This window comes from Odocoileus virginianus, chromosome 19 (genome assembly GCF_023699985.2).
Source record: "Odocoileus virginianus isolate 20LAN1187 ecotype Illinois chromosome 19, Ovbor_1.2, whole genome shotgun sequence".
Taxonomy (NCBI): domain Eukaryota; kingdom Metazoa; phylum Chordata; class Mammalia; order Artiodactyla; family Cervidae; genus Odocoileus; species Odocoileus virginianus.
In genome coordinates this window covers 45,806,729-45,820,377 of record NC_069692.1, presented here as the reverse complement: position 1 = coordinate 45,820,377, position 13,649 = coordinate 45,806,729, and the positions used below count along the sequence as shown (strand labels likewise).

At 41.3% G+C, this 13,649-nt stretch overlaps 1 protein-coding gene across 9 annotated transcripts in view; it reads right to left on the bottom strand.

Annotated features, from left to right (window-relative positions):
- The window catches only part of SNX14 (sorting nexin 14), a 65,684-nt gene that overhangs the window by 1,057 nt on the left and 50,978 nt on the right, over positions 1–13,649 (bottom strand). For all 9 annotated transcript variants that reach the window (XM_070450153.1, XM_070450155.1, XM_070450154.1 and 6 more), the window contains 7 exons: positions 11,858–11,898; positions 11,614–11,733; positions 6,575–6,698; positions 6,145–6,309; positions 4,894–4,989; positions 2,551–2,642; positions 50–106 (listed from right to left, as the gene is read on the bottom strand). In XM_070450153.1, coding sequence (XP_070306254.1) covers positions 50–106; positions 2,551–2,642; positions 4,894–4,989; positions 6,145–6,309; positions 6,575–6,698; positions 11,614–11,733; positions 11,858–11,898 — 695 coding nt within the window. The remainder of the gene's footprint in view (positions 1–49; positions 107–2,550; positions 2,643–4,893; positions 4,990–6,144; positions 6,310–6,574; positions 6,699–11,613; positions 11,734–11,857; positions 11,899–13,649) is intronic.

Genomic DNA, 13,649 nt, shown 5'->3' with positions numbered 1-13,649 from the left:
AATGTCAGTACTCCACCAAAACATAAAGAAAGTGCTGCTGTTCAGTTACCTTATTGAGCTCTGGAAACAGTTCTTGTATCACAATGTCCAATAAAACGTAAGTCAGCTAAAATGCAAAAAACAAAGATTTTAAGGAATTAGACAAAAAAAAAAAAAACAAAAAAGTAGTTTCAACAAGATCCATAATGTTCTATTTTTAGGATGAGTTTTAGATAGATATGTTTTCACATGTTTACATTTTATTATTATGCCTCGTAATTTATTTGATGTTAAATATTTCGTATATAACAACAATTTTAAAGAAATAAGCCTCATACAAAATTTGAATTGTGTTAAGGTCTCAACAGAATATGTGAGACTAAAGGCAAAGCAGAAGAGGAAAGATATACCTATTTGAATGCAGAGTTCCAAAGAATAGCAAGGAGAGACAAGAAAGCCTTGCTCGGTGATCAATGCAAAGAAACAGAGGGAAACAACAGAATGGGAAAGACTATAGATCTCTTCAAGAATATTAGAGATACCAAGAGAATATTTCATGCAAAGATGGCCTCAATAAAGGACAGAAATGGTATGGACCTAACAGAAGCAGAAGATATTAAGAAGAGGTGGCAAAAATACACAGAGGAACTATACAAAAGAGATCTTCACGATCCAGATAATCACGATGGTGTAATCACTCACCTAGAGCCAGACATCCTGGAATGTGAAGTCAAATGGGCCTTAGGAAGCATCACTACAAACAAAAAGCTAGTGGAGGTGATGGAATTCCAGTTGAGCTGTTTCAAATCCTAAAAGATGATGCTGTGAAAGTGCTGCACGCAATATGCCAGCAAATTTGGAAAACTCAGCAGTGGCCACAGGACTGGAAAAGGTCAGTTTTCATTCCAATCCCAAAGAAAGGCAATGCCAAAGAATGCTCAAACTACCTGCACAATTGTACTCATCTCACACACTAGTAAAGTAATGCTCAAAATTCTCCAAGCCAGGCTTCAGCAATATGTGAACCATGAACTTCCAGATGTTCAAGCTGGATTTAGAAAAGGCAGAGGAACCAGAGATCAAACTGCAAACATCCGCTGGATCACTGAAAAGGCAAGAGAGTTCCAGAAAAACATCTACTTCGGCTTTATTGACTACGCCAAAGCCTTTGACTGTGTGGATCACAACAAAGTGTGGAAAATTCTTAAAGAGATGGGAATACCAGACCACCTTACCTGCCACCTGAGAAATCTGTATGCAGGTCAGGAAGCAACAGTTAGAACTGGACATGGAACAACAGACTGGTTCCAAGGCTGTATATTGTCACCCTGCTTATTTAACTTATATGCAGAGTACATCATGAGAAACACTGGACTGGATGAAGCACAAGCTGGAATCAAGACTGCCAGGAGTAATATCAATAACCTCAGATATGCAGATGACACCATCCTTATGGCAGAAAGTGAAGAAGAACTAAAGAGCCTCTTGATGAAAGTGAAAGAGGAGAGTGAAAATGTTGGCTTAAAGCTGAACATTCAGAAAACTAAGATCATGGCATCTGGTCCCATCACGTCATGGCAAACAGATGGGGAAACAGTGGAAACAGTGACAGACTTTACTTTTTGGGGCTCCAAAATCACTGCAGATGGTGATTGTAGCCATGAAATTAAAAGATGCTTGCTCCTTTGAGAAAAATTATGACCAACCTAGACAGCAAATTAAAAAGTAGAGACATTACTTTGCCAACAAAGGTCCATCTAGTCAAAGCTATGATTTTTCCAGGAGTCATGTATAGATGTGAAAGTTGGACTATAAAGAAAGCTAAGTGCCAAATAATTGGTGCTTTTGAACTGTGGTGTTGGAGAAGACTCTTGAGAGTCCCTTGGACTGCAAGGAGATCCAACCAGTTCATCCTAAAGGAAATCAGTCCTGAATATTCATTGGAAGGACTGATACTGAAGGTAAAGCTCCAATACTTTGGCCACCTGATGCGAAGAACTGACTCATCTGAAAAGACCCTGATGCTGGGAAAGATTGAAGGCGGGAGGAGAAGGGGACAACAGAGGATGAGATGGCTGGATGGCATCACTGACTCAATGGACAAGAGTTTGGGTAAACTCTGGGAGTTGGTGATGGACAGGGAGGCCTGGCCTGCTGTAGTCCATGGGGTCACAAGGAGTCAGACACAACTGAGTGACTGAACTGAACTGATAAGCAGTAAAATGTTAATTGCAGTTATTGTATATAACCTGAATGAATGATGGAATTCTTGATATTTAAATTTTTACTTTATTTCATGGATTTTTGCTTCCCTGGTGGTGCTAGTGGTAAAGAATCCACCTGGTATATTCCAAATTTCCTATAGTGAATATTTATTTTCAATCATGTTATTAAAAAAAAAAAGGTAATGAGCAAAAAGAGTTAACAAGAGACACTTTCATTCCATCCGCATGTTTGAATCACTTGCCTTCACTTAGCACAGCATCACTGCACAGTTAACACACCAGACACGCTACTGTGTCAGTCAGCAAACCAAGCGGACACGAGGCAAACCGCTTTAATGAATTTTACCTGCTTGTTGAGAACTGGCTGCTGTAAACCCTCAAAAAGAAGTCTGATGCTTTCATACTTGGCTTCTTCACCAATACACTTGACTATCAAATCTAAACAAGAAAGCCACATGTGAAACAATTTTATATTATACAGTGACTCATCATTTACTGGATCATAAGGCGAAATCTCTACCCTCTCCCCCAGGTATTATGTAAAAACTGTAAGTCAGCATTTCCTAAATCAGTGCTTCAGTAAGAAGCACTTAGAGAAAAGGGCTCTGTGGTCAAGTTAGAAATGCAGTATCATGAGTCCTGAATTTAAAGATTCACAGTGCATAAAGCATAGCTGTAAGCTCTCAGGAATGTTACAATAAAGAAATCTACTTATACTATTAAGGATAAAAGACAGTTGGGAAACAATACCTATTTTATTATCCCATTCAAATAAAATAAAATAAAACACTAGGTACACACACTTGTGCATACATATACAGAGATACAAAGAAACTGTCTGTGAGGATCAACACCAGTGGGAACAGACCGCTACTTCTGCACAGTGGGTACAGGATCACTTCTACTTTTCACTCTCCGTATTTTCATGTTTGAATGTCTTAATATTTTTAAAAATTTAATTAATTTAATTTTATGGTGAACAGAGACTGTCTTCAACAAACATGACCAATTTATTTCTGTACTTTTTGCAAAATTACTACTAACTATCTTACAGAATAATCTTTTGGGAAACTGTTTAAACACAAGTTTGCTCCCAAAAGTTCTAATTCATGTTTGACTACAAAGCTGTCAAGTATCACTCTTGGTACCAGAGTCAGTCCTAGTAAAATCTGTGCTGAAAGGTTTCCTCCAAGCAGGAAAAGAAACTTATTCTTAAGTAAACAAGGTGCTCAAGTATCTGTCCTTTCCCCTCCAACCATAATGAAACACTTAATGTTGTTCAAGGAAAATCTTCATTTTATGTTTGCTTTTACAGGGTAAATCTAACCCTGAGAGGCAAAATTTAATTTATACTAAGTTCAGTAGATCCTTGGTATTTTTCAAGAGAGATGGCCCACAATGCATCTTTGTGAATCTCCTAATTCACCAATACTACACAGAATTTCCCAATTAATATGCATGAAGCATCATGGACAAAAATAGACGATCCTTTCAGATTCTTCAGGAATCACTAAGGAGGAAATGAGTAGAGAACAAGAGGAAGGCATATTATGCTTCCTCACTAGCTGAATCACCCCTTTCCAAACGGAAGTCTTGAAGCAGATGTGACTAAAATTCATGGCTGAGCAAAATTACAATTATTATATTCACGGGCTTTCCATGTTTCTAAATATTAAAACTAAGACAGTTAAAACCATGAATGTACATTACAATATAGAAGGTCACGATATTACATTACAAAGAAGGAAGAAATGACTTCATCATATACCTACAGAAGATTCACTCAAAAATAGCTGTGGTTCACATTTACATTCAGACTAAGGACAGAACTTGTCTTCAAAATTAAGCAGGACCATTCTGAGACTCATTTTTCAATGATGAGCATTCTCTAAGACATCTTCAATTTTTACTCTATATTTTCTTGCTGGGCATTACCCACTCACACCTGACTCCCATATCTCATCTTATATCATCGCTCCTCCAATTCCAAAACCTGGGTATTTAATTGTTTAACATTGCCTCCTGAATAATATATAGATAGGCTTGTCACACTCAAAATGTCCTAAATTAAGTATCATCTGCTTTGACCCCCTGATGTTTTTTCCTTATATTCTCATCTCAGTAAGAGGTTACTAACCATTCACTCAAGCCTACCTCCTTTATGAGAGGGATTCACCCTCCTCCTTTGAGATGCTGCATAACCTAAATAAGCTTTTATTATCACAGATATGTCTTGTCTGTGTGTCTATCTTCCTGCCAGATTGAGCTGCCCAAGTACAATTTTTATATCTCCTGCATTCTGCTAAATGCCTGGCACATGGAAGGTGTTCAATAAACTCAGGATGAATGAATGAATTCTGACCTCTAACTCACACACACTAATGTAGCTCTCCTCATGGTGAAGTGACCAGCAGGACTCCAGCTGTCCCACAGACATACCACTATGATCAGTCTGATTCTAAGTTACTGAGAGAATCCAACTATCGTGTGAGTAGAAACAGCCTTATCTGAAAGTTCTTAGTGTTAACATTAAAAACCAAATTCCATTTGATGAATGAGTTAATTTTAACTGGCTCTTATAACTACTTCTAAAATAAAAACTCACAATAAAATTTAGCCTCAGTAATTACTATACATTGTGACCACCAAAGAGTGCTAATCTATGTTAAACTACTTTTTAAATAAATACCTGGAATGTAGTTCATCATTCCTTCGAAAGTCTGCTTTGCTCGTTTTTGCTTATCTTGAAGAGAGCGAGGTTCAGTGTTTTCACAAAATACAGCATCTAAAAAGAGGCAAAAAAATATTTGTTGGGTTCGAGAGAGTGGTGACATATGCATACATCCAGCTGATTCCTGATGGTGTGCGGCAGAGACCAGCGCCGACCCTGTGAAGCAATTACCCGCCGTTAAATAGACAAGCGGGCTTCCCTGGGAGCACCTGCCAGGGCAGGGGAGGGTTCAGTCCCCGGTTTGGGAAGATCCCCGACACTGGGGGACAACTCGGCCTGCGAGTCACAACTGCTGAGCCTGCGCTCCGGAGCCTTGCCCCACGACAAGAGTGCCCACCGCCACGAGGAGCCGGCCCACCGCAGCTAGAGAGCGGCCCACACTCGCTGCAACGAGGGAGAGCCGAGGGCGGCAGGGACGGCCCAGCGCAGCTAGAGAGCGGCCCACGCTCCGGAGCCTTGCCCCACGACAAGAGTGCCCACCGCCACGAGGAGCCGGCCCGCCACAGCTAGAGAGCGGCCCACGCTCCGGAGCCTTGCCCCACGACAAGAGTGCCCACCGCCACGAGGAGCCGGCCCGCCGCAGCTAGAGAGCGGCCCACGCTCCGGAGCCTTGCCCCACGACAAGAGTGCCCACCGCCACGAGGAGCCGGCCCGCCGCAGCTAGAGAGCGGCCCACGCTCCGGAGCCTTGCCCCACGACAAGAGTGCCCACCGCCACGAGGAGCCGGCCCACCGCAGCTAGAGAGCGGCCCACGCTCCGGAGCCTTGCCCCACGACAAGAGTGCCCACCGCCACGAGGAGCCGGCCCGCCGCAGCTAGAGAGCGGCCCACGCTCGCTGCAACGAGAGAGAGCCGAGGGCGGCAGGGACGGCCCAGCGCAGCCTAAGTGCTCGGCCGTGTCCGGCTCTCTGCGACCCCACGGGCTGTGTCGCTGACCCCACTGGAGTGGGTTGCCGTTTCCATTTATTAAGCAGCCATAAATAAATGAATAAAATAAGTCTTAAAAAAAGAATCTTATAAAAAATTAACACAGTTTTTAAAAAAGAAACATTTGCAGGAATTTTCATCTACTATATACAAAGTATTTCCTCAAGGTAGCAATACTAATAAAAGCAAAGAAAAGCCAGGCTTCTCACTGTTTGAGATCTAATTAAAATTAAATAAAAATTAAGTATTCAAACATGAAACAAACACATGACGAAATACAAACCTCTGAGAAGTGTTATAAGTGAAACCAGACGGTGCTCCTGAAAGAGCTGTTCTAGTTTACAATGAAGATAGTAATCAGTATACATTTCCAGGGTGTTTTTAAAGAGGATTCGAGTTCCCATTAAGAGGTGATGAAGCCAGTCAGGAACCTGGAAAACCACCTGTCCTGAGAAGGATCACACAGAACATTCCATTAAGGTAAATAGCTACCTGAACATTTTCCAATACAAAAACACAAATGGTCAATATTTTATTTTTAAACACTAATAACTTTAATATGTTCAAGACCAATTATATTCTACATATTGAATTCTTAATTTAAAAAGTACCTTCAATTAAAAAAATTACAATGCAGCAATAGGCAAGAGCATTAATTTGCATCACAGAAGAAATAATAACATGGGTTTTAACAGTAACCACAGATATCTTACCTACATACATCAGGTAGTCATAGACTCCTTCTACAGTCATCATTTCCATAAAATAATTCTGATTTTGCCTTCTTTCTGTATTCTCAGCACGATTTGCATTATTCTTATACAAATCATTAAAAAGCTAAAGTAAAAGTTGAAATAATAAAAAAACAGTTTATTACACAGGTTAATAATAATTACTAAGGGTAAAGTAATTACAGAGCAAAGGCGTTTAAACTTTGTCCAATCAAAACAGAATATTAAAAAAAAAAAAAACAATATCAGAGTGGTTAAGATCTGCCCCCCAAATGCCACATTTATACCCAAAATTGAATTAAAACATAGTAATACTTTGGGGGGCGGAAATATTAAATAAAAATCTACCTTCATTTTAGATGAATTTAGATGAACAGACAATTCATCATCCATACAAAGAATCCCTTTGATTTTTTTATATCAAAAGAAGTAAATGAACATAACAAGATGCATAAAACCATTAGCACTAGGACTGCCCCGGTGGTCCAGTGGTTGAGAATGTGCCTGTCAGTCCCTGGGTTGGGTGTGATCCCTCATCTGGAAATACTCCACCTGCTATGAGGTAATTAAGCCGTGCACCACAGCTGCTGAGGCCACGCTCTAGAGCCCGTGAGCTGCAACCCCTGAGCACGCAGGCCACGGCGCCACGCAGGGCTCTAGGAGCCTGAGAGAGAGAAAGCCCAGCACCGCAGCTGGCGTAGCCTCCACACTCTACTCGGCAGTGAAGATCCAGCATAGCCCAAAATAAATACACAAATTGTATAAAAAACATTAGGAATAGTTGATTTTAATTCCAACATGATTTAAAGATTATACATCACTGTTTAATTAAAGGATGTTTACAGATGAACGTTAAGGTTTAAGCTAAGTTTATTTGGACAAAATAATCAAAGACCTAATGTATATGAAAAAAATATGAAGAATTACTCACAGCAAGGTAATAAAATGCAACTAAACCTTAGCTCTGCCTACTATCCCAAAAGTATGCAAAACAATCTATCTTAGTAATAATCAAAGAGCAGATACTAAGGAACTAAAAAAACAGACAGAAAAGGTAAACAAAACGTTAAAATGGACAGTCTCTGGTATGATGGGTCAAAAAAGCAAAAAGAAAAGGAAAGGAAAAGAAGACAATGCCAGGAATAAATGGGGACACAACCATAGATGTCAGAGGAAAATGAAAAGAAGATATTATTGACAACCTAAGGCCAAAATTTTTCAAATTTAGATAAGATGGAGATTTTATTAAAAAGTACAACCTATCAAAATCTGACTCATGAAATTATACATCTGAAGAATATTATAATCATTAAAGAAATTATATTGGTTAAAAAAAAAAAAGAAAACGTCCACAAACAAAACTTGAGGCCTAGATGACTATTATAAGTTATCACTATTTAAATAACTAACACTCTACCAGCAAATAAAGAAAACTTAACATAACTTTAATACCAAAACCTGACAAGGATACAATGAGAAAGAAAAGCAATAGGCTAAGTGCACCCACAAACATGCAGGTAACTTTCCTAAACTTCATAAAGGATATCTACAAAAAAACTACACTATATTATTTAATGGTGAAACACTGCAATCATTCCCTTTGTATAGCAGGTCCTAGTCATGAATGAAACGTAACTGCCATCATTTGAATATATAAATCTAAAAGAATTAACAGATATACCACTAAAATTAACACAAGTCTAGCAAGACTTGTGAATTAAAAACCAATAGACAACAATCAACTGTATTTCTGTTTACTAGCAATAAACTTATAAAGTGAAAAAAATTAAAGACACCTTTTACAGTAATAAACCAAAGAAGTTCTCTTGAGGAAGAGGGCGGTATTCTTTGAGCTCATGGAACTCCCCATGCTGGGTACGACTGGCACTAAACTGAGCTTCTTGCAGACAGGAAACTGATCTGTGTTTCCTTTTTTTTCTGGCCATGCTGAACCACTGTGGGATCCTAGTTTTTCTGCATTAAAATCAAGCTGTCTAATTGGACCGCAAGTGGAAATTTGCTGTATGATGCAGGGAGCTCAAATCAAGTATTTTGTGATAACCTAGAGAGGTGAGACGGGAGGAAGGTGGAAGGGAGGTTCGGGATGCGGGGGAACATACGTATACCTATGGCTGATTCATGTTGATATTTGGTAGAAACCAACACAGTCCTCCAATTAAAAATTAAAAAAAAAAACAAAAACAAAAAAAAGCACAGTCTTAAGCACTGGACTGCCAGGGAAGTCCTCGGAATTTATCTTTATATTCCCAGTACCTAGCACCCAATAGCAGGCATATAAATAAAGTGCTTGTTTAATGAAAGGATGAAATATTTTATAAGTCATTAAAATTATATAATACTGTTAGGTAGTTAGGATAGGGAAAAGGAGTCCAGAATGGCAGTGGCTAAAAGACCTGGAAGGGAAAAGGCCATGAAAATAGAACAAAGGAAGGTCTGAGGACCGGAGTGAGACCCTCACGTAAAACAAACAGCACTCCTGGCTGGCCCAGTTTACACAGGACAGGCCCAGGCAGAGAGAAACACATAAAAAGGAGCCAACGCTCTCTTGTCTCTCTCCCCCGCGCTGCGGCGCTCTTCTCTTCGTGTCTTTGGGCCGACATGCCCTCACACCTTGAAGACGGCTTTTCCTGCTATTTTCTAAATAAAACAGAGCTGTAACACTGATTTATCTAAGAGCTATAACACGGTCCGTTCGAGACCTGACGGCTATAGCGCGGTCTGCCCAAGCCCCGGGAGCTGTAAGACGCTGAGGGGGCTTTAATGCCCGTCTCTCCCAATCTTCGTCGTGACGAGACAAGAACCGAGGCGCACACGCTCGCCTGCCATCTACCTGCCATCTACCGTGCCGTGCCTCGGGTTTAACCCGGCGGGGACAACCTCCAGGCGCCAAGAGGCCCAGCTCAGCGAAGCTCCCGCGGGAGCAGCCGACCGCGAAGAGAACCCAGCGCGGGGGAAGGCCCGTCCTGCTGGAAACCGGGGTGGTGAAAAACGAACTCAGCAGAAAGCCACGCGGCCCAGCCTCAGCTTCCAGAAGACCTCGGCTAAGGGAGGAGGTCCTCGCTCCTACGGCTGGAGGGACACGAACTCCTTTACAAACTCGTTTCTTGTTTCCTCGAACCCCCGCAGACGGGCGGGCGGCAGTGGGCGCAATTGAGGGACCCTGGAGAGGCTACTCTCTGGCATGTCCCAAAGGCCCATCTGCGGGGCCCAGGAGCGGTTACCCAAGCCGGCGGGGGTTCTTCTGTCCTTACTCTTCTCTATGCCAAAAATCAGACCAATGCAAGCTGTGAGCGCCCGTCAGGAATTTAGCAAATTTTCCAGCAGGTTATGAAGGGGACTCCTCGGCACCTTTTTCCCACTGCCTTTTCCTCCTGTCCTTCGGCTCTCTCCCGGGACTCGAGCCTGGCCAAAAAGTAAGAAGCGGATTTCTTAGGATTCAGAGAGAAGCCGTGCTTCAGGGTGTGTGCCACTGCCGAGGGCAAGAGCTCAGGCCGCAGAATGGGCCTGGTCCGGTTTCGCCATGGGGGTTAATCCGTATGCTAACGAGTGGGGGATCATCCCAGCCACTGGGAATCGCCCCACTCCGCCCTCTTTCGACAGCGTCTCGGAGCTGTTCTGCCACCTCTGGGTGTGTCCTCTGGCTCACAGACTGGGGTTAAGGTTTACTTGAATTTGACCTGTCATCTCGGACCCGACTGACTTTCACTCGGTTTACCTTATGCCCTGGTGCTGTCTTTCTTCCAAAGGGTGTGCTCTGCACGCCCTTCCCTCCTGTTTCATGCTCCTTTCCTCAGCCCCATCCGGGCCCACAATGTGGCCTCTGCAATCTTCTAGAGGGATAACCAGAAAATAGCTGGCCTTGGGAGGAAAATATTGTATAATATCCAACCCCTTAATCCTACCTAGCACTGGTCATGCTGGAGACCTTGGGGACACCCAAACTCCAGCCTGGGGGTGCCAGGAGGTCATCATGCCTCACCCTGCCTGGGGATCTGCACCCTGACCCAGGGATGCCTGGCTCTCAGGCTGCTATAGTTCTGGGTAGGATAAGCTTCAAAAAGACTCACCCCTTAAAAAGTCCACCCATGAAAACAGAGGGAAGCCTATTATTTGTGGGACTGTGCCCAGTCTCAGCAATAACTCAGGAGCCCAATGAGAACCCCACTGCCTTTCTGGAAAGGCTAAAAGAGACCTCCAAAAGTTTACCAATCTGGACTTAAGACTCTTACGAGGGACAGGTGATTTTAAAGGACAAATTCCTGTCCCAATGTGCATCAGATAACAGAATTAAGTTACGACAGCTCCAGCAGCAGGACCCTGCTGCCTCTCTAGATGAGATGGTCCAGACAGCCACCAACAACTTTTATAACAGAGAACAGGAAAATCCATCTTCAAGGTGTGAGGGCATGTCGACCCAAAGACGCGAAGAGAAGAGCGCCGCAGTGCGGGGGAGAGAGAGAGAAAAGAGAGCTTTGGCTCCTCTTTTTGTATGTTTTTCTCTCCCTGGGCCTGTCCTATGTAAATTGGGCCAGGCAGGAGTGCTGTTTGTTTTACATGAGGTTCTCACTCTGGTCCTCGGACCTTCCTTTGTTCTATTTCGTGGGCTTTTCCCTTCCAGGTCTTTTAGCCACTGCCATTCTGGACTCCTTTTCCCTATCCTAACTACCTAAGAATACCATCAAATAAACACAAATACATTATAGAAATTAATTCCCAGATTACTGGAAGTTGGTGATTCACAACCTAAGAAAATCACTTTAAAAAATTCCCCAACAGATAAATGGTAGGAGCTGACGAATACAGATTTTTAAGAAACATTTACCCATTAAAGCAAAGAACCAAGCAACTACCTACAATACCCTCCTTATCCTTTACAACTTATTTCCACACAAAGACACACAGTTCCATCCATTTCATCAATACAGAATTCTTCCTTTAACAGAAAAGTTGTAAGTAGGACAATTTCAAACTTAATGGCTCTCTGAGACAATGCATGGTACCTTCTTATTATTTTCTGAAGTAGGGCTGAGAATGGTCAGTTCTGGTTTACTCGGTTTAGGCTTTGGAGATTCACAAGAATTAATGAAATTCATGATGAAAGGTTCCAAATGTTGACCTTTCTGTGGAAACCATGGTATAAAAATAAAAAAATCAAGATTATGATTTTCAGTATCATATAGACAATTAAAATTTACTAATATTTAAATGTTTATAACTATCATTTTATAGAATGCCCATATTCACCTCTTTCATTAGTTTTCCAGGAACAGATTTTATAATTTTCCCTGCAATTAAAAATAAAATATTAATTTTAAGAAAGTAAAATATATCTCATAATCGCTTATATGAATACTTCACTAGCTAATTTTAAATACCAAACAGCCAAGTAAAAAGCAAAATGAACCATTTCACACTTACCAAAAATTTATAATAAACATGTATTCTCAACTGTTTCCAGATAGAGCAACTGGAATACTTCAAAACAATGCAGTAGGGTGGGAGGTAAGGGAAGGTGAGAGGGCAACAGGCAGGAAGGCCAGGGGCCTCTAAACAGAGGAAACAGGCTACAAGTGTCAGACACTTTTTATCTCTCTCTAAAGCAGCAGGAGGAAACAAACAAGTGTCAGATTTCTTTCCCCTGAACTATACAAATTTAAAAAGAGGTTTCTTTTAAAATTCTGTGCTGCCATGACAACACCTGCTTCCACCTGAACTTAACTCTTCTCAAACCTTGAGCTAACCAATGGAAATTTCTTATGGAAATGTTTGTCTTAAGCTATGTTAATGAACTATGTATTTACCCTAGACTCCGTCTTCAAGTGGGTTCCCCCAAGACTCAGAACCCACTTGACAGACCAGTAGCTTTACTCATGCAAATGTTCTCTTAAGCTATGTTAATGAGACTGTATTGGCTTGGAAATGGGCCTTTCTTCAAGATCCAAGTCAATCATTTTAAGGCCCAGGAGAACTCACCTTGTGCCAATGTTATCTCAAAATGCATGTTGTGGGTAAGGGGCCTGGTGCCATTCTCTGAGTTTTGAGACATTTCCTTTCTCTAACTAGCAGCCTGCTAGTAGCTTATATCACTGGCTAAAGGCTCGCAGGGGGCATTCTTGCTGCCCGCTTCTGATGTCTATGTCAGCAGCTTTCTCTATCTCTTCTGTACTTTAATCAAACTTTATTTCACAAAAGCTCTGAGCGATCAAGCCTCATTACTGGCCCCAGGCTGAATTCTCCTCTGGATCTTCCACAGCTCAGTGACAACCTTTCAAAGGACTGGAACAAGCCAACTGTGGTGACTTCTGAAGGGGTGAAGAATTCATTATACAAATTTCTCTAATTTTATGTATATATGTAATTGTCCACAAGAAATGTTCTCAAAAGACATTAAGCAATGGTGAATATATAAATGTATCTAACTTTTGCATTTAGTCAAAAGGAAAAAAATATCTAAACACTGCTAAAACATTTAAATTGGCTATTTGAATGGTCTGTATTCTTGATTTTAGACTAATATATATATATATTCTAATCCAGTTTGCCAGAATATTGTCTTGATCTTATCTCCAGGTTCCTTTATTATAAAATATCAAACGTGATTTTTCTCAAGCATTTACAAATGGCTGTCAAAATCCATCAAAGTTGATTAATATAACAAATTTTTTTCAGTACAGTTTGGAGAAAAAGCAGACCCTAATGGCAGTAACAAAAGGCGTACTAATGAAAACTAAAGCAGAGACTGTTTTACAATATGAAAACCTCCAAACCTCCTGCCTGGCTATTTTTCCTTTGGCACCCCCAAAATTACTCCCTCGCCTCAGAATTTCCAAAGTTCTTTAAATCATGGTGTTTCATCCTGTGCTTCTCTCTTCTACATGCTCTTCCTGAGCCAAAATTTTTACTCAATCTGATTTCAAACAACATACGAATCTCTATTCCATGCTTTCTGCTGCCTCTACTACTTTATAAACCTTTATGAAGCTCAACTGGGTTCTGTAAGCTCAGTAAGTTTGGAACTGTGCTGTACTCAGTCACT